At 32.1% G+C, this 26,743-nt stretch overlaps 1 protein-coding gene across 3 annotated transcripts in view; it reads left to right on the top strand.

Annotated features, from left to right (window-relative positions):
* The window catches only part of LOC143065114 (uncharacterized), a 58,717-nt gene extending 32,486 nt beyond the window's left edge, over positions 1–26,231 (top strand). For 2 of the 3 annotated variants that reach the window (XM_076238485.1, XM_076238475.1), the window contains 23 exons: positions 1,038–1,262; positions 2,649–4,195; positions 4,652–4,741; positions 7,231–7,462; positions 8,154–9,101; positions 9,470–9,588; positions 9,786–9,855; positions 10,403–10,505; positions 11,146–11,258; positions 11,560–11,677; positions 12,609–12,748; positions 13,146–13,417; positions 14,492–15,032; positions 15,744–15,934; positions 18,106–18,249; positions 19,054–19,294; positions 21,537–22,023; positions 22,547–22,819; positions 23,217–23,369; positions 23,777–23,890; positions 24,533–24,637; positions 25,281–25,432; positions 25,748–26,231. In XM_076238485.1, coding sequence (XP_076094600.1) covers positions 1,038–1,262; positions 2,649–4,195; positions 4,652–4,741; positions 7,231–7,462; positions 8,154–9,101; positions 9,470–9,588; positions 9,786–9,855; positions 10,403–10,505; positions 11,146–11,258; positions 11,560–11,677; positions 12,609–12,748; positions 13,146–13,417; positions 14,492–15,032; positions 15,744–15,934; positions 18,106–18,249; positions 19,054–19,294; positions 21,537–22,023; positions 22,547–22,819; positions 23,217–23,369; positions 23,777–23,890; positions 24,533–24,637; positions 25,281–25,432; positions 25,748–25,984 — 6,615 coding nt within the window. In that variant the 3' untranslated portion in view covers positions 25,985–26,231. Of the gene's footprint in view, positions 1–1,037; positions 1,263–2,648; positions 4,196–4,651; positions 4,742–7,230; positions 7,463–8,153; positions 9,102–9,469; positions 9,589–9,785; positions 9,856–10,402; positions 10,506–11,145; positions 11,259–11,559; positions 11,678–12,608; positions 12,749–13,145; positions 13,418–14,491; positions 15,033–15,743; positions 15,935–16,939; positions 17,047–18,105; positions 18,250–19,053; positions 19,295–21,536; positions 22,024–22,546; positions 22,820–23,216; positions 23,370–23,776; positions 23,891–24,532; positions 24,638–25,280; positions 25,433–25,747 lie in introns of those variants that run through there. The other variant, XM_076238493.1, reaches the window with a different exon arrangement.
* The last annotated feature ends 512 nt before the right edge of the window (positions 26,232–26,743 follow it).

Raw genomic sequence — 26,743 nt, 5'->3', positions numbered from 1 at the left:
GTGCTTGATTCTATGTGTATCAGAATAGCACACACAAAAAAAAGAATCTTATTTTAAGAATATTGACCTTTCATACTGGCCACCCTCAAATAAAATCTCTCCCGACAATTCGTCAATTTGTGGAAACAATTAAAGATCTTAGTCCTCACTTTCATATATAACCACCTACCTGGTTGACATTTATACCAAATAACTAGAAATATCTAGGGTGTTGACGCATTGCATTGTATTAAATAAATAACTGTTATTTAATTACAGCAAGTGTTAATTTTATACACTCAAAATAAAGTTTCTTTATGACTAATTATTGTAATTGGAAAACAGATATTATTTAACTGTAAAATAACGGATTGACTTTTTGAAGTATTATATAATATATGTATCCTAATCCTATGTTTTGAGTTAATTGCCTTATTTATGTATACCACATTCTGAATGATTTTTTACCTTGCATATTCTAAAGGCTTGTTTTTATTTTTTTTTACTGTATGAAATTCAGATACATGAGTATTATTATCTGTTCTGAACATATCACATTGCAATTTTTCAATAATAAAACCATTGCAATAATTTCTGAATTACAGTACCAATTTGATGTAATGCTTTACAAAGTTGTAGTTTTAAATTGAATATTAGAACTGATCATATAGTGAAACATTTCTAGCTCTATGCTAGTGAAAAGTTGTTAGTATGAAGCAAATACAGTGTATATAAAAAGATGATCTTACCATCCAATTCTAGTTATTGATGATCTGTTTAACTTACAATTTGGACAGATTGTACAGATAGCCAATATATATAGAGGGAACATTTTTTGTCTTGGATGTGGAAACAATTATCATTATGACATTTAACATGTAATATTTTTTAAGAGAAAAATTCAAATTGCAACATTTTACCTTAACTGTTATTGCACCTCAATTATTCAAATCACACTTCCAAACCAAATACATCTTCGTCATATGGTAGCGTCTGAAATTGGATATATTGTACTCTTTTTCAATACTATTAAATATCTTATAATATGTATATTACAGGCTACAACAGAAGGTCCCTGTTCAGAACTACCTGAAATTCTTGAGCAATACAACATTATCCCATCATCAATGTCCGAGTCAGAACCAGGGGTTGTACAGATACTGACAAGCTTTAGAGATTTCACAACAACACTCTGGTTACTTCATGCTAGAGATACATTGTCAAAGAAACTCAGACAGAAAGAAACTTATCTAAATAATGTCAATTATCAGGACTATGTCAGGGTGAGTTGTCATGTTAACAGAAAGAAACTTATCTAAATAATGTCAATTATCAGGACTATGTTAGGGTGAGTTGTCATGTTAACAGAAAGAAACTTATCTCAATAATGTCAATTATCAGGACTATGTCAGGGTGAGTTGTCATGTTAACAGAAAGAAACTTATCTAAATAATGTCAATTATCAGGACTATGTTATGGGTGAGTTGTCATGTTAACAGAAAGAAGCTTATCTCAATAATGTCAATTATCAGGACTATGTCAGGGTGAGTTGTCATGTTAACAGAAAGAAACTTATCTAAATATTGTTAATTATCAGGACTATGTCAGGGTGAGTTGTCATGTTAACAGAAAGAAACTTATCTAAATAATGTTAATTATCAGGACTATGTCAGGGTGAGTTGTCATAATAACAGAAAGAAACTTATCTCAATAATGTTAATTATCAGGACTATGTCAGGGTGAGTTGTCATAATAACAGAAAGAAACTTATCTAAATAATGTTAATTATCAGGACTATGTCAGGGTGAGTTGTCATAATAACAGAAAGAAACTTATCTCAATAATGTTAATTATCAGGACTATGTCAGGGTGAGTTGTCATCATAACAGAAAGAAACTTATCTAAATAATGTTAATTATCAGGACTATGTCAGGGTGAGTTGTCATGTTAACAGAAAGAAACTTATCTAAATAATGTTAATTATCAGGACTATGTCAGGGTGAGTTGTCATGTTAACAGAAAGAAACTTATCTAAATAATGTTAATTATCAGGACTATGTCAGGGTGAGTTGTACATGTCATAATAACAGAAAGAAACTTATCTCATTAATGTCAATTATCAGGACTATGTCAGGGTGAGTTGTCATGTTAACATTGGAAAAAACATACTGGTAAAAAGTCTACAGGTGTGAAAGCAAGGAAAATGTGTGTACACATGCATTTTGACAAATATGAATATATATCTCAAAATATCAAAGTAATGTATGGATAGTCTTTATACATATTTGATATCCTTCTGTTCTAAATTGGCATACACCATATCAGATATATTAAATTTTATTTTTATATCAATGTTCAAGTTATACTGTTTGGAAATGGAAAAATATAGCAAAAACATAGGGTTTTAAAGAGCATTAAATAGTTATTTTTCATATTATATAAATGAAATATTACTGCTAAAAAAAGACTGATCAAGGTAATTGGCCATTTATTTTCCTTTGTAATTATCTTGACTATAATCACATGAATATTAGAGTTCAATTTTTAATATGGATGGATATGCAAATAATTACTTTTTTAAATGCACAATACTTATGACTTACAATAATTTTATGCCTGAAATTTTAAAAACAATAGAACATTTCAATCCATACATCATTTAATTTTAGGCAAGTTGGGATGCCAAGCAAGGAGACAAGTGGATGAAGGAATGCTTTAATACTCTCCAGTGGGCGGTTCACATGCTAGCATTCAGTAGATTCCTGCCAGAGGAGGAATGTGTCTACAAGATAGCATTGTCTCTCATTCAGGAATTGAAACCAGAGGAAGACACAGCTGATATTTTAGCTGAACATTTTCATGATGAAGAAAATCTTGACTCTGAAGTTCAAGATAAATTGAATAAGATTATACAGGATTGGCAAGGTGTAACGATTGAACCAGAAGATGATGGCAAATCAGCAAGACCAGAACAGGAAATTGCTGAAATGAATGACACAGACCCGGATAATGAGGGGAGGAAATCGGTAACATTCTTCCAAGCATCTCCTAGGGGGAAGACTTTGTCAGTTTATTTTTTCAAGCAATGTGAAGTTGTAATGAAAATATTAAAGAAAAGAAGAAAAGCTTATGGTAGCTATGAAGAATTTGTATTTGACTCTAATACCACTGTTGCTGACAGTCTTACGTCTAGTCTACAAAACAATGAGCTTTGTCCTGGATCACGACCTTTTGAATCTAAATTATCATACTTAGAATTTTTAGATAGCTTTGTTGCAGTCTCATTCACAAAAATTGTTGATGAAGAAAGAGAGCGTAAAGTTATTATACCGCCATTAATTCTTCCGTTTGCTGAAAACGTTTGGAATATGGAGCTAGAAAACTTGATCAAGAGGTCTGAACTCCCAGACCAAGAAAGGAAACAGTCCCTTATTGTTATGTCTTCTCCTAAAGGTCCAATGGGACAAAGTCCAAATAGGGTTGAAAAGGAACCAGTTCAAAAAGGCATGTTTAGAAGTGTTAGTGTGTCAAATGAAGGAGAGAAACATGGCCATGGTGGTATGAGTAGGTTTATAAGTCAAGGAGGTGGACTGAATTATATACCAGAGAATGAGTTGGGGAAGGAATATAACGCTCACTCACCGAACAGAATGAAAGGCAAAATGACAGGCATGGTCTCAAAGTTTGCTGAATCAGAAGAAGTATTATATCGTGATTCCTCCTATGACCAAGAAAAACAGTGGTCACTTGATGTTGACCTTGGTAAACGATATCATCATTTACAGAATGTCTTACACTGGTTTTCTGTCTGGGGAAAGAAACAACATTCTCTAGGCTTGGAATGGAAAGGTGAAAAAGACTTGTCGTTCAGGCCAAAAATGAAAATTGATGCTCCAGTTGAACTTGTTGTACTAACAATATGGTTACTTGATAATAAATATTCCCCTTATGGCAAGCCATCTGGTCACCGTACCTTACCACAGACTCAAAAGGAAGAAAACATTATTCAAGAGCAGATGAGAGTTTCTGTTAGTATGAAAGAAAGTGCTAAGATGCTACAAAGTAGTGGTGAATCAAAAAGAAGATATCCAAAACCAAAACAAAACAAGAATGTATCGTTGAGTTTACAAAGCACAAATACGGATAAAGATTGGGAAAATGAATATGATATTGAAGCTGATGAAGTCCATACAGAATATGAAAAAGTTTTGGATGTGTATGTATCTTCTTTTTCTGCTGATTTTTGTCCAATTGTTTGAAAATTCATTTTTACAAAATATTGATGTCAAAATTCTAATTTCTTTATTGTCAAATTGTTTAAGATACTGAAAAAGTTGCATTTTTGACAGTAAATTAAACAGAAACGAGAAATAACGGTTTGAAAATATCTAGAATTCCAGTCTTTGCTACCTTTAGATTTTAGAATTTTATGCCCCCGGGATGGTGTCACATTGACATCTTGTTTTATAAATATTTCAGGAATTAAGAATTCTTCTTTTGAGGTATTAAAATATTTTCAGATTTCAAGATTTTCTTAAAAATTCAAATTGCTCAGAAAGTTCTTATAAATGTTTTTAGATTTTGAATTAGGAAAAAAAAATATAATTTTAGAAAAGTTAATTAAAAAATTATGGATTAATTAGCTAAGAAACTATTTTGATTAATCTTACAGGAAAGAAGACAGCAGTTCAATAGAAGTGAGTTCATTAGAACCAGAAGAGTATGATGATTCACTGCGGAACACTTTATCATATATTAAAAAGTAAGTATTCACTGCGGAACACTTTGTCGTATATTAAAAAGTTCAATATTCTCTGAAAAACTAATCATATTAAAAAGAAAATAGAACGTAACAAAGGGATAATCAACTTGAATCAGTCTCAGAATTCTGACATAACTATGGCAAAAAACATTATATATTTGATTTAGATTTTCAACCATATCATGAAGCTTAAAGAATAAACAGCCTATTATTATCTACCAGTGAATTTTTTATAAAATTTTGAGTCAAAATATTTCATGATATTAGGAATAAAATATGATAAAAATAATTGGGGATCACAGACTTAGACTCACTATAGTAACCCCAGTTTCGTGTATTTCCCCAATATGAACATTATTTGGTTGTTATCAAAATTTCAGTCAGGCAATAATACCAAACTTTGGAGCATACTTAATTTGTCACATTAAACCATAGTTTTGTATCGATCAATTTAAAATTGAAGAGTTAGAGATTCCTGGACTATGATGTTTTGTATGCAGTAGCATAAGCATTGGCATGTCCTATTTCCTTGAAGATCACGAATTAGCCCTACACCTTTAGTCAGGGTTTAGTGACAGTGATTTTTGAGCATATTTTACATGTAAATGTGTTACAATCAAAATTTGCATTTAGCTGTCAAAAGAACATACAGAGGTGTACCTCTTGTGTTATCAGTTTATGTACTGTGGATTCATTTATTTTCGTGGGTATCAATTTTCGTGGATAGAGAAAAAAAGACGTTTCGTGGTATACGTAAATTCGTGGATCGCTGATTACAACAACAAAAAATTAGATACGTAATTCGTAAATTTCTTTTTGATTTAGGAGATCATATAACCTCCTTGGTTTGATCAATAATAAAACAAAACAAAACAAAAAAGAAGGAATTCATTGAAAAAGCTCGCTTGGTCATTCTAGGTTAAAGTGTTCATTGATAACTTCGATTACAATAATGGACAGAGACAACTAATTATTTGTTTGTTTTACAATTTATAAATTCTTGTCTGAATTCTATAAGGCATTCAAAACTTTAATGATTGAAAGCTCATTTCCCTAATCACGATATAATACACAGTGATATAAGTATAAGGTGTGAAAATAAATGTTCCTGTCATAAACAATATTACCTACGGGCAATATCCCCGTACTTAATCCTATTGATGTTTAATCACTATGACACTTAAACTATGACACGGTAATTAACAACTTGCAGTTATTTTCCATTCACAGTTTTAATCAATTTTAAAAAGTAAATTATCACTGATATTAGATATATTTATTATAGATTTAATCAAAATACTTGTATCTTCTTTCAATAAAAAACACGTGTTATGTTACAATGTTTGTCACTAGTCAACACTATACTAGAACTGCATAACATAACCGGAAATAAACATCCGACTCAATACACATTTCTCGGGATTATTCTTCGTTGAATTCTTAAATTCGTGGTTTGCTGTTACCCACGAAATCCACGAAAATTGGTATACCACGAATAAAAATGAATCCACAGTATTATCAGTATCAGTATATTCTAGTTGGAAAATTGATTTTGATTTAACATAAATTTTCCCAATGTTTAGGAAAAGGGGGTAAGTTTTTATGTATACAATTCAGTGTGTCAGTTATTTGATTGCTCCGATTTCCTACCAAAAATTCAGTTCAGTACCATTAGATATTGTTTTATTCTGTGTGATAGATCCAAGAATTATATTAACATTTTAATAGTGTCTGTTGTCATACCATGTTGATGAATGTTCCCTCTACTGTACAAATACTGAACAAAAGTTTGATAATATTACCAAATTAGATCGAAAGTGACCTTACGCAAATTTAAGAGATAGTAACAGAAGAATAGTAATTCAAGTGGTATAAAAAATACTTCAATCAAACTTGCTTACTTGGAAGCTGTGTAAAATTAAATTAATTGTGTTCTTAATTTTTCAGAGGAATTAACCTTTTCAGAGATAAAGATTTATATATTTTTGCTATTTTTGTTTTAGTTTTTTCTGTTTACATTTGTTGCATTTTTCCGAAGTATAAAAATTTTCTAAATACAATTTTTTGCATCATTTTATATAAGGTCACTTTCTAACAATTATTTGTATACATGAATTTTGTTTACAGACTAATATTCCTTCCCAAATTAATAGGTTTTCAATGAGAATTGTGAATTATCCAATGATTTTAATTTCCTCTTCCCCAAAACAAGATATGTTTAGCACTAATTTCCAAAAGTTCTGAAGATTAGTAGAGGCAATATTTGTATAGCCTTAATTGATAACTATGTTACTTCGTCATTCTTTCATACAATGAAGCAATAAAGGGGTAATTTTTAAGGCTAATTACTGGCATGTCTGTTTTTTGGGGGCTCAAATTTAGAAGAATATTTAAAGCGTGAATAGAGAGTGAAAATTAAACAAAATTTTTGTACTCACCCTTATATGGTTTATTAATTAAGGCTACATTTCTGTTTCATTTATTTAAAGGTCTGGAAGTCTGAATCAGCGAAAGAAAAGTCCAAGGAGAGAAAGGTCATCTGAGAGCAGACGACACTCAGGAGATGACAGAAGGAGAAAGTCACCTGATCAGTCAATTGATTACAACAGACAGCATTTTCGGGAGAGGTACAGTAGAGGGAATTCTGACAACATTATTGGCAATGATCTGGCTCACCAGCTTCAAGATATTGTCAGAGGAGAGCTTAGGAAAATTATGGAGGTAGGGATCAGCATGGGTATTACTGTGGATTCATTATTATTTGTTGGATAACAATTTTCGTGGGTTTCGTGGGTACAGGTTAACCACGAAATCAAATGTTCAACGAATTGCAGATTTTTAATAGGCTTTGTATACAGAGAAGCTCAAAACCACAAAACCAAATATCCACAAATATGGAAGTTTTCAGCAATCCAAGAAAATTGATACCCACGAAAATAAATGAATCCACAGTATTAAGAAGTGCAAATTGGTCACTAGTTGATAAAGATAAAAACATGTGGTATGATTGCCAATGAGTCAATACTCCACTAAATGAAGAAATTAACAACTGTAGGTCACTAAACATCCTTCAACAATGAGTAAAACGCATACTCTTTTCAAAAGTTTCAAGTATAAATATTTATTGTCAGCTGATGTAAGTACTGAAAAGTAAACTATATACTTGTTTAAGGAGAAAATTGAAAATCTGTGTCTGTTGAAAAGTTGTTTATTTAATTGGGTGATGCATGCATTTGTATGAATGTTACTCTGAAACTTGAAATTTTAATATTGATTTTTATACCCCACTCCACTAGAAGGTGCATGGGGTGTTATACTATTTGTAAAATATAATTGGTGGAAAGATGAAACGATACTTCATATACCTTATGAAAATGTTGCAATTTTATTTCTTATTATTTTCCTTTAACAGGCTCAACATAGAAGCATGCTTGCAATGATGGGTGCTATTGATGGCCATGAGGTACCAGCTGATAAATACTATAATAGACCTTCAGATTCCAGAAGACATCAAAGCCCAAGGCGAGATTTGTCACCAAGAAGGCGCCACAACTCATTGGAGTCAAGTTTACCAAGACGAAGGAGTCCCTCCAATGAAGAAAGAAGGAGGTATGAGTCCGGATCATTACCAAGAAGGCCTGTTGAAGAACAAATGACACAAAGTATGGTGATGGGTGAATTGTCTGGTTCTAGGAGACAAAAATCACCTGGCAGAGCAAATATAGGTGGTACTCTGAAAGAGTTACAGAATTTGCAGGAAAACACCAATAGAAGGAGAAGTAAATCTCCACGTGGACAAGGACATAGGTCAGATGGCAATAAGGAGAACTATCAAAGTTCAGGAGGCCAGCAAGGAAGTGTAAATTTTATTCCTAAATTTTTACGTATGCAAGCAGAACGAGATGAAGGAGAATTTAGATTACCACACATTCCTATTCCAGCTTGGGAAGAACCACAGCAGCCACCACCGGGAATGGGTAGAGATTTTGGTATGCCCCTCTTACAGCTTAACGCTGGATATGCTCCTTCACAATTGTTCCCTGGATCTTACAGAGTACCACAGGCACAATATCCACCCCCTCCACCACCCTATGGCATGGTATCACAGCCACCAAATGATACTCCTTTACCACCTATGTACCAAAGCATGTTTCAAAGAATAGAGAAGAGAGAAAATGATGGACCAACAAAGATGGATATGCCACTGCTCAGTTTGCCAAAAGATAAGGATTTGTTAGGTCCGTCTGATGCTGCATTTGGTCGTCTGCTGGATCCGCATCTCATCATTAGCCATGAACAAGAAATCAAGCAGAAAGAGTTGTTGAAACATAAACACAATTTGGATTTCCTGAGATCTCATGTGAGTAAGATAAAGTCATGTGATAAGGTATTATTTTTAATCAACAAATAAGATTTAGCTTGTAAACCTCTCAAAACTTATACAGTCCACCAAGTCAAGGTGGAAGGGATCCAATATACATTTTATAACATATAAGTTAGAGGGATATCTACTGACTGTGTGGCTGACAGACAGAAAATTGGGTCTTTAAACCTGAGTTTGAGCTATGTATAATTATTTGATTCTTAAAAGTTGCTGCAAATTTTCAAAAAAAGAAAGGAATCATGTTAAAAAAAATTGACTATTCTTCTAAGTGTAACTATTGAATATAAAATCATGGTATTTAATTGCTTTTTATTTGATTCTTACTTACAACATTTATATTTAAGGTTGAAAATCTGGAAGACTTAGAAAAGCAAGAAGAAGAGAAAGGGAAACAACTTTTGTCTGTTAATCTGAAACGTCAAGAGATGAAAGATAAGCATGAGGATCAAAGAATTGATAGAGGGTAAAAATAGAAAAATGATTATATATAGCAGTATTTAATTATATAAGTAGAATTTTATAAGTTCGAATCATAATTAATTTTCATCTGACATAAAATATGTTAACAAATATGTGAATTTTCCATATAATATTTTTAGTAAGTTTTGTTATTTTTTGTTTCTAGATTTGTATTGATATGAATGTCTTGTTTTTGCACAGTCGAAGTAGAAGAAGGAAATCAAGACCACAGAAACCTGCATCAGGATTGACTCTGCAATCTTCACAGGAGGTATATATATATTCATATCAATTTATGCCATATTAAAATAACTGGTCAAGCATTCAAATAAGTTTGAAAATGGAAATGGGGAATGTGTCAAAGAGACAACAACCCGACCAAAAAGCAGAAAACAGCCAAAGCACACACCATGAGGTGGTCTTCAGTTGGCCCCTAAACAAAATGTATACTAGTTCAATGAAAATGGAATGTCACACTTAACTCCAAAACATAAAAATGAACTAAAATTGAAAAAACATGCAAAACTAACGAAGCCAGTTTTGTTGAAAAACAATAAACAACATAGTAAGTCCAATCCTTAATTACTTATTAGTTTAAGTTTTTTTTAAGTTGGTCATTTCATGGATGTTTTATAATAATTTGATTTTTTAAAAACCAACCTTACTGTAGAAATTGAACCAAATTAATATACAAATCAGGGGAAAATATCTTGAATTAGTTAAAAAGTATTTGATAACACTGTAAAACAAATTTAGGAGCATAATTACGTTCAAAGTACAATTTTACTCCTTTTGTAATAATAGATTATTCCTTTTAGAGTCACATGGATGAGAAGGAAAGACCAGTAGAGGGCAGCACTGAAGAGGCTGAAGGTGAAACCAGTGAAGATCAGATACATGATGGTTATGCTATCAGACCAGGTACACAAACATTGACCTTTTACTCTTTATCTTCTTTGCATTCAGTGGCCATTTTGAACCAATCATACCAGAAATAATAGAAGTGATTTCATTCCTGCGTAGGTTTAATTAGGGAAACACCATGGCTACCAAAGTGAATTTTGGATTATGTTTTTTTATGCCCTATTTATGGGCATTTGGTTTCTGGTCTGTGCGTCCGTTCGTTCAATCATCTGTTTATCCTTTCGACTGTGCGTCCGTTCATCCTATTCAAGTTAAAGTTTTTGGTGAAGGCAGTTTTTGATGAGTCCAATCAACTTGAAAATTAGTATACCTATTCCTTATGATATGATCTTTCTAATTTTAATGCCAAATTAGAGTTTTTACCCAATTTTCACGGTCCACTGAACATAGAAAATGATAATGCGGATGGGGCATCCGTGTACTTGGGACACATTCTTGTTTTGATTTATTCTTCTATGAATCTATTTCTTTTATCTTGAAATGATGATAATCAGTTTTTGAAATGTAGTTAATTTTTTTGAATTGGTGTCATACATTCTGACAATAATGCCTTAGTTTCTTGTTGATACCTGTATTGAAGATTATTTCCTTGTTCCTTGAATTACTCACAGTACATCTAAAATCTTTGATATTGTAGGCTCCTATGAGAATTACCTCCATATGGACAAACAGATGGGGTTTGAAGAAGACACAAATGCTAGAATACAATACAGGACTGCCATGATTATGAAAAAACAACAACGAAAGAAGGTTTGTACTGGATAAAAGAGAAATAAGATACCAAATTTTAATTATAGATGATTTGAAAAAAATAAATACATAAGCTGCTGGTGAGATCAAAAGGGTATGATTTATCTGTGAATTGTTTTACATCATGTTCATGCAATATGTGTTAAAAAGTTATTTTCATGTTTACATTCTTTGCTCCATGTTTTCTACATATCTTATATTTTGAAATATCATATATCAATGAAATTGGAAGTAAAAAGAAAATGTATTTGTAATGTTCTTGTTAAAAAACTTAAGAATATGTTAATGTTTTTATTGGCAGGTTGACTTTTCTACGATGACCCACAATGTAGAGGATGCTGAGATGGAGACAGACCCAGCAATGGAGAGAGAGTATATCAGAACAGCTGAAGCTTCTACTTGCATTACCAAAGACACAGGTAGGTAGTGCACAGTCAGGATAAGTTATTATCTGTTATTTATTTCAGAAATTTTTCTTGTCTGCTAAATAATAGCCATGTATTGATATTTCCTGAAAAATTGACATGCTCAAATCCCATAGAATAATGATATAGTACAATGCATATAATACAGATTTTCAGAGGTGTGATATTCCTGTGAAAAATTGGGTAAAATAAGTATGAAAAATGATTAAAATCCTAAAGATTTTGTATTTGCTTTTTATGCCCCACCTACGATAGTAGAGGGGCATTATGTTTTCTGCTCTGTGGCTCCGTCTGTGCGTCCGTTCGTCCTGCTCCGGGTTAAAGTTTTTGGTCAAAAAAGTTTTTGATGAAGCTGAAGTCTAATCAACTTGAAACTTAGTACACTTGTTGCTTATGATATGATCTTTCTGATTTTAAAGCCAAATTAAAGTTTTGACCCCAATTTCACAGTCCACTGAACATAGAAAATGAAAGTGGGAGTTGCAGGTTAAAGTTTTTGGTCAAGGTAGTTTTTGATGAAGCTGAAGTCCAATCAACTTGAAACTTAGTACACATGTTTCCTATAGTATAATCCTTCTAATTTTAATGCCAACTTAGATTTTTACCCAATTTTACGGTCCATTGAACATGGAAAATGATAGTGCAAGTGGGGCATCCATGTACTTTGGACACATTCTGTTACAAAATGGCTTGAATTTATAATGAGAAAAGATTTCATCCAAAACAGTGAGCTGTTAACATTTTTGTAGAATCATACTTTTTTCATTTTAAGTATCTTTGATATATTTCTAGTACATTTAAAGTTTTTATAATTTGTTCTACTTTTAAATATCAAGCTACATATGGTCATACAATTTAAAGATAATAACTAAATTGTCTACTGGACTGGACTAGCTGTCACATTGATAAAGTTATGTTATTATAGGTGTTGACCCCATACAGGAAGCTATAGTAGAATATAACCGAGCCAGACAGGGCAATGCTTTACCACCAGATATATACCTCGGTCTTAGGTTTGGTGATACTGAACAACAACCTACATCAGATGTTACTACTAAAGGCAGAGTAAGTCTAACAATTCATTCATTTACAATGATATTTGACAGAAAGTTGTATACATATTTTTTAAAAATTATTTAAAACAAAAGACTGTTAGATTTGAAATAAGGTGTATGTAGAAATCTCGTGAATTTAGATCTGTTCCTTTAAATTCAGAATTTAATGTGTACTTGTTATTGTGAAGCTTTAATTATTTTCAACATTGCAAAATAAAAATAATAATATTGAAAAAATAATGGCAAACTACAACAAAGAATAAAAATGAGTTTATTTGTATGTGACAATAATCCTATCATCCTGTCACAGTACAAATTCTAGTAACAGTACTAGTAGATATGTATAGACACAAGTTAATTATTTAACTGTAAATATTTGTCACTGAAAACTATTCTTTATTACCCAGGAGAAACCAAAGGGACGTACATATCTAAATGTAGTTGACCTTGATGCATCAGCCTTATTGCATGACCTTCATGAGAAACCAGACAAAGAAGAAAAAGTACAGCATGACCTTGCCCTTCAACCAACATCTATGACTTTGACCTCTGCTAGAGAGGGATTGGAAGCCATGGAATCTAACTTGAGAGAAGCCTTACAACCTAAGATTCAACATCCATTTACTCAAGATGCTGTAACAGTCAAAATGTTTGAGACTAAGGCAAAGGATCATGACAGGTAAGTCCATTTAATCAATGGGGAAAAATCATAAGAGCAAAGTTATGGATTGCAAAAGATCAGATTTAAAGAAATACTCTTTTATAGAGCTAAGAACATAAACATGACCGGATTTGCCATCAAATAAATGAAATTAATCCAAACAAGCATGAAAAAGTTTATGTTGAGCTTAGACAAAAAAAGTAACAACTATCAGGGACACTATTGTCATCTAGAAACTAAAGTTTTAATTAGATGGAAAGAATTGATTTGCATTACAGCTAAAGACATTGACAAGTAATTACTAGTTCAGTGGAAAATAACTTGAGAATAAAACTAAAGACCAATTATCATGGTCATCAAATCAATAAGGAGAAATGTTAAAAACCAAAAAAAGTTAGGGTTATCATTGTATGAGATTTTTTTTTATCATACATGTATTTTCATCAAATGAGGTAAATATCAACTAGTATTTTGATTCATTTTATAAGCAAATCAAATTGTATTTCAAAATCTGTTATTAACCATTTTACTCTGTAATTTTCAAAACAATCACCTTAGTTCTTGGTTGATGATTAAATGTAGATTTATAAGCTTTCATTTAATTTGACTGCAGGGGTATACATTCATCAGAAGTAGCTTACAGTGGTTCTTTGTATTTTAATATTAATCATAAAAAACAGGTGATGAAATAATGTACTTTAAATGTTACAAATTGATGTTGATATAATTTCTAGATAGCTATCTATGAAACATGAAACCTATGTGTTAGATTAAGGCACATTTCTTTAATTCACTTTTTGAAAATATTATTTTAAAAGTTTTATACAAAAGGATTACACAATTGTGATATGTGGAAAAAATTGAAAAAAAATGGTTTTAACAAGAAAGATATATTTTATTATTAGTAGGTAGGTTTCATTTTCTTAAAACAATTTAAAAAAATGAGGATATTTCATTTCATTGTTTGTAAGTATGATGAAATATTTTAAAAGGCTTTGTAAGCAAGTATATTTATAATATGTTGAAAAATTAATATTTGACATTAGGAAAAAATTGTATATTGAGATATAAATGTCCGTTTGATCCTTACAGAGTATCCGTTGCTGTGATGCCCAGAGAAAGTCTTCAGGGAACAAGAGCTAGTATTATCCAGAGACTGAGAGATATGAACTCACAAATACAAGCCATAGATCACATGTCAGACAATATAGAAAGAGGCTTCCATGGTACTAGAATGGTAAGTATTATCCAGAGACTGAGAGATATGAACTCACAAATACAAGCCATAGATCACATGTCAGACAATATAGAAAGAGGCTTCCATGGTACTAGAATGGTAAGTATTATCCAGAGACTGAGAGATATGAACTCACAAATACAAGCCATAGATCACATGTCAGACAATATAGAAAGAGGCTTCCATGGTACTAGAATGGTAAGTATTATCCAGAGACTGAGAGATATGAACTCACAAATACAAGCCATAGATCACATGTCAGACAATATAGAAAGAGGCTTCCATGGTACTAGAATGGTAAGTATTATCCAGAGACTGAGAGATATGAACTCACAAATACAAGCCATAGATCACATGTCAGACAATATAGAAAGAGGCTTCCATGGTACTAGAATGGTAAGTATTATCCAGAGACTGAGAGATATGAACTCACAAATACAAGCCATAGATCACATGTCAGATAATATAGAAAGAGGTTTCCACGGAACAAGAATGGTAAATATAATTGGACCACATCTTGGGTTTTTTTTTTTTGGGGGGGGGGAGGGGGGATAATTCATAATTCATAACTTCATAGACCTTTAAAAGGTGTAGCTCATAGTTCAGACCATACAACATATGTATATACCCGGTACAGAAAATTCAATGACATGCTAATAGATGTTAGGGGATCTCATTGGTAGAGATTAATAGTATGTCGTACATAAAATATCAGTAAACAAATATTGTCCGTACTTCTGAATTTAGACATACAGCATGGCTTTCATCAAGGTTGAGCAAAGATATAAAGATTTTCTGATAACAAGTGTATGCTATTTTTAGTGCATAGGCACAAGAGTTGTTCTATAATGTTTGAAACTTTCTTTTATATTTTGAAATGAAACTTTCTATATTATTAAGAAATGGACAAAATTTTGATTCAATGCAAAAAAATGTACATTTACTATGAAAATGATTTTTATCAATAATCAGTATCAAATAGTGGGTTAAATTTTCAAACACATAATAGTGTAGAGTGAATTCTGTGTCTAACATTTACTGTTGTTGAAGAATAATAAAAGCAATATTTTTTTTATTGAAATGTATAGTCTGTTTCCAATATTACAGTTGATAAGTACATTAGAACATCTAGCAGACACAGAAGATACTACACCTGGTATGCTTGATGATAGAAAATCAGAAACATTGACACCTAAAGTATCCCAGAAATCACCCAAGAGAAGTGCTAGATCTAGTGCTAGGACTGAAGCCAAATCTACTGCCAGAAGGTCACCATCACCAAAGGGCAAAAAAACAAGGTAAAGCCAAGAGATTTTACAATATATTCTAAAAACTGTCATACTATCAAGATGGTTAAAAATTTAAATAATTCCCAAGAGTATCAAATTAGAAGAGTAATGTCTTGTACAGAATCTGGTATATTTTATTTTTACAATCTTGTTTGTTCATTTTATTGCTGTAAATATATCTACAGCTGTCAACCAATCTAAGTTTGAGGTAAAATTTTCTTTAATTTTTCAATTGTGAAAGAAGTCAGGGCCGATTATGGCCTCAAATTTCAGGTTCATCTAACGAAAGGTTTTGGACTATTTTTAAACACTTTTGTTTATTGCAATTGATTCGATTAGTTAATGTTAAAGATTTTAACTGATTTAGTCATTAAAAACGCTCTGATTCAAGCTTAAATATGAAAAATCTTTCAAATATGTCAAAAAAACATCACTTTCCAGATGGTTTTTGTCAAAAATGAAAGTTGCCGCATCCGTGTTCATCCTCAACCTTTAAAGATGTTATGTATTATCATCCAATACAACTAACATTTCAATATTATGAATGAACACTAATGCGGACACTTTCATTTTAGACAGAAACCGTCTAAAAATTAACATAAAATTTTGGAGATTTTAGTAATTTAGCATGACTTAATGATGCTAGAATGCGATATTTGTGCATTGTATTGTCAAAAACAGCTTATATTTATGTAGCAGAAGCATTTTACTTTCCAAAATATAGCTTAAAGATTACATTTTCACAATTTTCTAAAACTGCTATATTTTGGGGCCAAAAAGGGGTCTAACTGAACCTACTCCTTTAGAAAGGTTGGGCTGGGAAGTCTTTGAAATTGAAACAATTAACTTTCTAATGATTAGTTAATTTATAATTCTAGAAGTTCCCTCTAAATATCTTTTGGTTAATTTAATCCTTGGGTTGCAATCTCATTGATACTCCACATCGTCTTTTACTCATGCTAATTTAGTACTGATCGGGATAGTAAGATAAATAATCTTTTTCTATCTGTACAGTTCTCAGGAGTTGGCCAGTATCCCGGTCTGAGTGGTATCAGTGACATTATAGGAGAGATGGTCCAGAAGAGAGATATTGACTTGGAAGTCTTACAATATTAACATTTTGTCTTTCCTTACAGCTCTCAGGACGTATCTCCGGTCTGAGTGGGATCAGTGATATTATAGGAGAGATGGTCCAGAATAGAGATATTGACTTGGAAATCTTACAATATTAACATTTTGTCTTTCCTTACAGTTCTCAGGACGTATCTCCGGTCTGAGTGGTATCAGTGATATTATAGGAGAGATGGTCCAGAATAGAGATATTGACTTGGAAATCTTACAATATTAACATTTTGTCTTTCCTTACAGCTCTCAGGACGTATCTCAGGTCTGAGTGGTATCAGTGATATTATAGGAGAGATGGTCCAGAATAGAGATATTGACTTGGAAGTCTTACAATATTAACATTTTGTCTTTCCTTACAGCTCTCAGGACGTATCTCCGGTCTGAGTGGTATCAGTGATATTATAGGAGAGATGGTCCAGAAGAGAGATATTGACTTGAAAGTCTTATAATATTAACATTTTGTCTTTCCTTACAGCTCTCAGGACGTATCTCAGGTCTGAGTGGGATCAGTGATATTATAGGAGAGATGGTCCAGAATAGAGATATTGACTTGGAAATCTTACAATATTAACATTTTGTCTTTCCTTACAGTTCTCAGGACGTATCTCCGGTCTGAGTGGTATCAGTGATATTATAGGAGAGATGGTCCAGAATAGAGATATTGACTTGGAAATCTTACAATATTAACATTTTGTCTTTCCTTACAGCTCTCAGGACGTATCTCAGGTCTGAGTGGTATCAGTGATATTATAGGAGAGATGGTCCAGAATAGAGATATTGACTTGGAAGTCTTACAATATTAACATTTTGTCTTTCCTTACAGCTCTCAGGACGTATCTCAGGTCTGAGTGGTATCAGTGATATTATAGGAGAGATGGTCCAGAAGAGAGATATTGACTTGAAAGTCTTATAATATTAACATTTTGTCTTTCCTTACAGCTCTCAGGACGTATCTCCGGTCTGAGTGGTATCAGTGATATTATAGGAGAGATGGTCCAGAAGAGAGATATTGACTTGAAAGTCTTATAATATTAACATTTTGTCTTTCCTTACAGTTCTCAGGAGTTGGCACGTATCTCCGGTCTGAGTGGGATCAGTGATATTATAGGAGAGATGGTCCAAAAGGGAGATATTGACTTGGAAGAAGCTGGATTTGAACCTGAAGAAGCCAAATTCTTTGTCAATCAAATGAAGCATAGGTATGCGTCTAATAATTGTACATTGGTTATAAATATTAATCATAAAAGTCTTTTAATTAGAGTTTATAGATAGATAACTTGATGAAATTTAAAGCTGGATTGAACAGTTGAAAGAAAATGTACATGCAACAAATCAAATAGAAAAAAACAAAACATACAATAAACCTGATGCAAATACTGAAATTAAAAATACAACAAAAATGCCTGCCATAAAAAGGTCAAGACAGAAGTTCATATTAAAACAAAATAATAAAATTTTGGATGTAACGCATCTTTTGATTGGCTGACGTTATTTTGTTATCAACCCATAGACATAATTTAGTCATGTGACTGTGACGTCATCAACGTTTCTCGTGGTTTTCCACGGTTTAAAATGAAATATAGAATTAAATTATAAGAAATGACGCGCGTTATTCAGTGTGCACCAAATTTTTTATGTTATTTCTTCATAGACAGAAAAAATATTACAGTCATTCCTTAAATAATAAAATTTAACAATCTTGTTGTCTAAAAATCATGCAAACAGGTAAAAGCCTAAAAAGGAATACCAAATGTTGCATTAAAAGTAGATTCTTAAACAAGTAAAAGAATGTATTAAAGAATGAAATGGTATTAAAAAGGAATGCAATTAAAATGAGTTAAAGCTGTGATTTAAAACAATCTTATAGTAGTCATTTTTAGATGTAATAAATATTAGGCATTTTCCAATATAAGCAATGATGTTAATTTACTCAATAAAGGAAAACATATATAAAATTCTATTTGAAACTGAAAATCTATATTTTTACCACTTGATATTGACAGTACTAGACGGGCAGAAAGTCCAGCACAGCAGGAGAGAATGAGAAAAAGTCTACAGAAACTGGAGGAATATGCCAAGACGAAGGAAGAATATCCAGATGAGAGAAGTGCTGAAAAGAAAGAAGAAATAAGAAGATGGATGGCTGACAAGAGAGCACAAAAGATGGAGGAATATAGAAAACACCTACATGATCTAAGAGAACATGAAGTCAAGCCATTCAAACCTTCACAAGATACACACAAGGTTAACTATTGTAACTGCTTATAAGTTGTAGATTTGGGTTTGTGTTAAAAAAATGGACCTATGAAAAAAATCAATTGCTAACTACTAATAAGTCATGATATATTTGTTTTTTTTTAGCATCAGGCTTTGTTCTGGGTTTGGGTCTCAGAAGGGGCATTTAAATATTTGCCTTCTTCATTATTTGCATTCAGATGGACAGGAAAATATTTGTATATGATAATTCATTGGTAGTCAAGGATGTTTAACACTCCTGTAATAATTGTATATATGGTAAATTTTGCTGTAAAATGCCTACTACAAACATAGTCAATATTAGACAAATTGAAATATTTTAATATATTTGGTTCAATACAAGAAATTACTTTTCAGCAATTATTTTTCATAAAATTTATTGAGCTCTTACTTGGAACATGCATACATAATTAAGGCCAATTAAAATTAATTGATAGATTTTCATCCCCGCCCGCCCCTCTGAAATCTTCCCGCCCCAATTTTTTTTATTTTTTGAAAAAATTACGATTTCCGGATTTTGTTCATTTCCATTACCGGTAACCGTCGATAATTTCGTTTCATTTAAAACTTCCTGTTTCAAATTTCGGTTTTCGTATTTCTTAAGATTATTCTTAATAAATGATTAAGTCGATATATTCTGCTGATCTATGATGACAACTTCATTTACCGAAAATACAGATTGATTACAAGACGGGCGTGAAATATGCGGGTTACGGGTAATACGCTGCGTACAAGAACGGAAATCGCCGTATGTCACAAATGTTTGTGAGTAAAACACCTTGGATTTTTTAAAATTACACAATAACTTTGTGTCAAGAAATTTGGACTGTGAATGAAACCAAAAGCTTAAGAATCGTGGAACACATTAGTATACAATTCATGACTTGAATAAAGAAATAGACACAAGCATGAACTTGTTAGATTGTTGGCCGTATTTTGAGTTCAGAAAGTCGTCAAACATACGCATTTTTAATTTCTTAATTTATAGCAAGCCCTTAGATTTAGGTTAGCCATTCGGTTTTGTGTAGACAAACAGCTAGCATCCTCTGTCCCATTACCCACGATAGAGTCATTAAAAACTATGTTCTACATTATAATTATATTTGCATCTTGCATATTAAGGACCTAGTCCTACAACCGTTGTTGGAACATTTTGTGGAAGGCGTTCGAGAAAAAAGTTAAAATAGCCTTGCCAGACGTCATAATTATTTGGACTAGGACCAACCCTATTATTTCAACACTGTTTGAATTCTCATTTTATTCTGTAATTATACTTGTGTTGCATACCAATGTATTTGCTTCATTTTAATAGGACAACAAAACATTGCTTAGAAAGCACAATTTTGGTGTAGGTAGTCCAACTGAATAGAGCATTTCTCCAAGTGTCTTCTGTTTACTATAAAATAGGTTTCTAAAGCGGCAATTACATGTAGAACAGTGGTTTGCCAATCAGAGATGTATATTTACGAATTTGAAAAAGAGACACCATCATATGGAGTATATTTGTCTCAATTGATACATTACTCTAGAGTTAGCTCAAAGTACGTTGATTTTGTTGAACGAGGAATACTGCTTTCTCAAAAGTTGCTAAGACAGGGCTATGAATCAATCAAATAAAGGTCATTACTCAAGAAATTGTATGGGCGCCATCCTGAGCTGATTGGCCATTATGACAAACGTGTGTCAGAAATCATATCTGATATTCTTCCGCAGTCATAATAACCTTCCATCAAAGAAATAACACGACGGGTGCGGGAAATGCTTACCCTTCCGGAGCACCTGATTTCGCTCCCTGTTTTTAGTGGAGTTCTTGTTGTTTCTTATTTATTATTTGTAACTGTAGATGTAAACGTCTTTTGGTTTTATGAGTCTTTGTTTACTCCTTGGTTTTGATTGTTATTGTCTTATACACGATACCTTATGCATGTATGATACCTTATGCATGTATTTACATGATATACGCTTATCATTACACTTGCATATATAAATAACACGTGACAAGAAGGTTTCATGTGAAATAAAATTTAAAAAATAAAATCCTTCCACCCGCCCCATTTTTTTCAAAAATTCGGATGAAAATCTACTAATTAATTTTAGTTGGCCTAAAAGAGCCTTTCAAAAATGTATTGTAAGTATTGTTTATGTTCAACAAGTCCCACATATTGGATTTTTTGAAATGAGCATAAACATATACATGTTTTAAAGAAATATCTCTTTTTGATATTTTTAGGGAACGTTTAAAGCCGGTGAATTCAACGACAGGAAATTCCAAAACCAAGTGGACATGACAAGAAGAATGGCAGAAGCTGAAGAGTTATTTTTAGAAGCATTAAGAGACAAGCCTGAATTGCCAACATATCAGGAACGAAGTCCAAAGCGTAAACCAGTTTCACGAGACACCAGTCCTCTTAAAACAAAAAAACGGTCTCCAGAAAGATGGGACAGAAGTCCTATGATCTCTGATAGAAGGGGTATTAGTCCAGGAAGAAAACAAATTGATACTACAAGATCTACTGTAACCATTTCACCAAAGGTTTCAAGAAAGATATATAGACCAGATGAGAAGATACAGTACAGGGAACCAGTCAGGTCTCCAGTCAGGGAAAGACAACCCAGACCCCAGCCTATCATGGTACAGCCTGCTCCTGAACCAGTTGTTCCTCGTCTTAGATTAATTGATTCTGATGAATTCATGAGGAGAAGTCAGGAAACAACAGGTATAACATAGATTTAGACATTGTAGAATGTTTTGAAAAATAAAACAAATACTTTACAGAGCGAAGGTTAGTATGAAAAATTGTATGTTAGAAGTAAAAAAGAAATTATAAATTTCTGTCATTCAGACCTCATTTTTGGCATATAAGTTTATCTTTTGGTAGTAAATCCCTTAAAAAACAAATGAGAAATGTACAAACAAAACTTTCCTTGGAAAAAAGGAGAAAATTATTGTTTATTTTTTTTACGATTTCTTATTATCTTCAAACCTCCAGCCTTTAAAAAAAACCCAACTCAAATACTCAAATATTCCAGTGTTCTTGTGCTGTGTTGGAAGGACAGCTTTAGAATATCTCAGGGAAAATTCTCCATGTTAGAAGGTCAAATTGTGTACTGAAAATAGTAAAATACAGAGTAACTACAGTTATGAAAAGTATCAAATGCATAAATGTTGATACAATATAGCATGTTAGGAATATATTACATTGTGAACCACTATTTGAACAACTAAATTGTTTTATATAGGTGATTATTCTGCCTATGCCAAGGCAGTAGCTGACATGGAAGTAACACAAAGTCAAGAGGTTTACAAACCCAGACCTGCTTCACCACCCCCTAAACCAGCTGGCAAACAGTACAAACCCAAATCCTTCACAGAGATGGTACGACTTCAAGATCCATCCAAACTTAAAAAGAAATTCTCTAAGATACCTACACCATATGCACAGAGGTTAGCTAGTATGCAGAGGGAGACACCTAGAGATCATAGTCCGGAGGAGAAAGGAGAAAGAATATATGGTAATTATAGTAGATTTTGTTATTTACTGTCAAAATCATTGATTAATTATTGGTATTACATCAACAGAATTTTTCTTTCCAGCAAAAGATTTAAAGAAAGACCATTTGTAACACATGCTCTCACTGCATAAGTTAAACAATAAAAAATAAAACTGTATCAGCAAGAATTGACAATTTCAATATGCAAGTATTATCATTTCAAATCATTTTGTAAAAAAATATTTTATAGATATAATATATTATAGAAATTTTAGTTTATTGTGAAATATATACTACATTACATTTCAAACCATTGATTTTTTTGGATTGAAGACTTGTTTTATGTATACTAAAGGGAACGCCTGATTCTTAGCAATTTAAATAATTCCAACAAATATATTAATTTTCCCTCCATTAGGATCAAACAGATCACCTAGTAAGAAGAGTTTTGGTGAACCATCTCCAAGAACTGTCAAGACCTACGCAGAGAGATTACAAGAGATGAAGTCAAAGAAAACATATAACACTCCGATTATACCTCGTTCTCATATACCTGGTACTGGAAGAACTGGTAAGATATTTAAAAAAACATCCCAGCTGTACCTTTGTATAATACTCCTGATGCTTGAGACATAAAAAAATCCAATCTATTATTCATTATTCTACTTCACTTCATTTCACTGGAACAAAGTTCTAATTTCCAAATATTGTCTGATAAAATATATTATCAGTAAATACATCTTCCTTGCCATTTTTGTTAATCAGTCATTAATTTTGTAGCTTTATAAAAGAGAATGTCTGCAATTTGTTTTAAGACTCAAGATTCAACGTTTTATTTAAAGTTGATATTCTATAAACTACATAAACAGCTTTCAAATCGACTGAATAACTATAAATATAGTAATTTATTTGTCTTTATGTTATGAATAGAATAAAGTTCTATATCCACCATTCACTTTGTTTTATTTTTTGTAAAAGGATCGTCAACAGTTATGCAGAAGAAGAAAACAGGACCACCACATAAACCTATGACCTATGTAGAACAATTACAGAAAATCAATCAAGGTGCTCCTAAAACTAGGGGCAAAGCAGGTAAATTATTATTTAGTTAGACCAAACCTGTCATCAGTTATCAAAAAAGCATTCAATTGTATATTTGTTACCAGTTGCATATTTCATCTGAATGATAATTATTGTTCTGCTTAACTTAATCTATTTCAACTTGAACACAATGTCATAAACCATAAAATGCAGGTCAAGTTTACCATTTTAAGAATTATTCCTATCACTTACATTGAAAATTTGAAACTCTTATTTTGATTTCCAGATGAAGCTATTTAAGATTTAAACACAGTGCTATGAAACTTAAAAAAACACTAAACATTCAATTTGAATTTTGGTTTAGGCTTTTTTCATGTTCAAAATTGCTCCTCTGCAAGTCAGGATATTAGTGATCATCTGGTTACTTAAATCTAGTTTTGCATTGCTTTAGAAAGCCCAAAATTGTTGGAATTGTCTCTGTCAAACATTATCTTACCTTTTAAGTTTCTTTATTTTATAAGGCTTATCAAAATGTTATTAATTGGTCTTCTCACACTTATTATCTCCAAAGTAGGCTATTCTACAAATATGTGACATATGCACCAACATATGTGTTATTTATTTATTTATCTGTATTTAAATAGTATTTTTAGAGGTATCAATATAATTGTGAAATATGTTTTGTTTTACTAGGTATGAAGACTTTTGTAAAACCACAGACTTTCCTGAAATCTCATAAACCACTACATAAATCACAGACATATTCTGAACAGCTACAGACTTTACAACCACCTAAAGGTAAGCAGATAATCATGTGATAGTGTCCTTCTTTCACTACATCACCCTGTTCTTTTCTTTCCAATATTTGAAATATGGTGCCATTAATAGTTTCTCACCAAGAGTTGTTCTATTGGTTTCTATCAACCAAAATGGGACAGGTTTTAAACCACCATCAATGCTGACCTGATTAGGTTGCTTAATTATACATCTTACTCATATCAAAAGAAACCTTTTAAAAAGGTTACTACTGCTCAATTGCATTAGTTAAGGTAGTTAATTATTATATTTTTGTGGTACTGTGAATTTATTATTATTTGATGGATACCAATTTTTGTGAATTTCATGGGTACAGGGACACCACAAATTTAAAGGTTCAATGATTTGCAAGTTTGCTGTTTGATTATATGCAGTCTGTTTGAAAACCATGATATCAAATCTCCACAAACATGCAAGTTTTCCTCAATCCACAAAAATTGGTTCCCACGAAAATAAATGAATTAACAGTTTATCTGTATATTTACTATCCATGTTTACCCAAGATGTCCTATAAGGTTTCATTATATTGACTTGGTTAAATACTTTGTCACATCTATTTATAGTTATAATCTAAACAATGTCTAATTATATATTTTGTATATTATATTGCTGTATATTATTTCAGCCCAGAAAAAGATATCCCCTGCCAGAAGTAGAGCTAAGCCCTATCCTTATCCTTACTCAGGACAGGAGCAATGGGAAGGTGATTCAGTGGTCAGTTCTTGGTCCGTGGACGATAGAGTTAATAAAATACTGTATGGAGATGAAGCAAGCACTGTAAGTAGAATAACTTATAACTCATTTATTTTAGAAGTAAATGTCCTGAATTATAATGTCAGAGACAACAACCCAAGAAGAAAAACAGCTGAAGGCCACCAATGGGTCTACAACACAGCAAGAAAATCCTGCACAGGGAGGCGTTTGTTTCAACAACTATCTAAGTTAATATATAGATATAAGAAGATGTGGTATGAGTGCCAAAGAGACAACTCTCAATGCATGAATGAAATCTCTTGTTGGATAGATATACATCTAAAGATAATCAAAAAGAGGTTCATTGATATCTGGATTCAAATTATTCTTATATTACAGGTATATGGAAGCCAGGTATACAGTAGCCAGGTATATGGAAGCAGGGTGTCTTTTGAATATCCCATGTCTGAGGACATATCAGACTATCTCCCTGAGGTCATGGGAGAGTCTTACGTGAACTCTGTTGATATTGATGAAATAATGAGGATAGCTGATGTGGCATCTGTGGGTAGTGGGGATGTTATGAGTGTTATTGACTGGGATGCTGTAGATGAACTTATTACAGATGTACACTGAAGAAACTATGGAAAAAAATGTTTAGCCTATTTAATAGCACAACTGATAAATATAAATGTGATAATTTAAGTTACAATACTGATATCAATATGTTAGCATTTAATTGATATATAAGTGAAGGTTGTGAATTAACTTTAACATATATTTTCATCATGTTTATACAAATTATTTATTTATTATAGTGGTCCGTCCAAAATACTTTTGTATTGATAGTTTTATATATTTATTAAAATATTTTATGACTAAATTTCATTTCCTTTAATGAGAGCTGAAAAATGTCAGCTTATGAGATACTCATGAAATATGAAACATTTGTATTTGGGGCCAACTATGGATGCAGGACATTCCTGCTGGGGTGAAGACCAATTGGTGGTCTTTAGCTGTTATCTGCTCTTTGGTCAAGGTGTTATTACCAATGTTATTTCAACTGATCGGCGGAGCTTATGTTTTAATTTGCATAAGGACAGTCTTTGAAGATGTGTGCAATAAGGTTGATTGCCGTTATAATAATTGTTGATTTCTAATCACCTATCAGTGTCACCAAACAGATGTACAAAAGAACTGAGTGTATAATATAGGACAAATAACTGGACACTTCATTGATGAGTTTATCCCAAAAACTCCTATCTATATGTGAACTGGTCTTTAATATGGGAACCGGTTAAACTGGCCCAGTCAAGTGAAATAAATCAAGTAATATCTCTTTGAAATAGTCAACATTTCCATTCTCAATTTTATTTTTATTCCCTTTATACTGCA

Source organism: Mytilus galloprovincialis, chromosome 1, assembly GCF_965363235.1.
Source record: "Mytilus galloprovincialis chromosome 1, xbMytGall1.hap1.1, whole genome shotgun sequence".
Classification (NCBI taxonomy): domain Eukaryota; kingdom Metazoa; phylum Mollusca; class Bivalvia; order Mytilida; family Mytilidae; genus Mytilus; species Mytilus galloprovincialis.
Note: the sequence above shows the minus strand (reverse complement) of the source record. Positions and strands in the feature narration are given on the sequence as shown.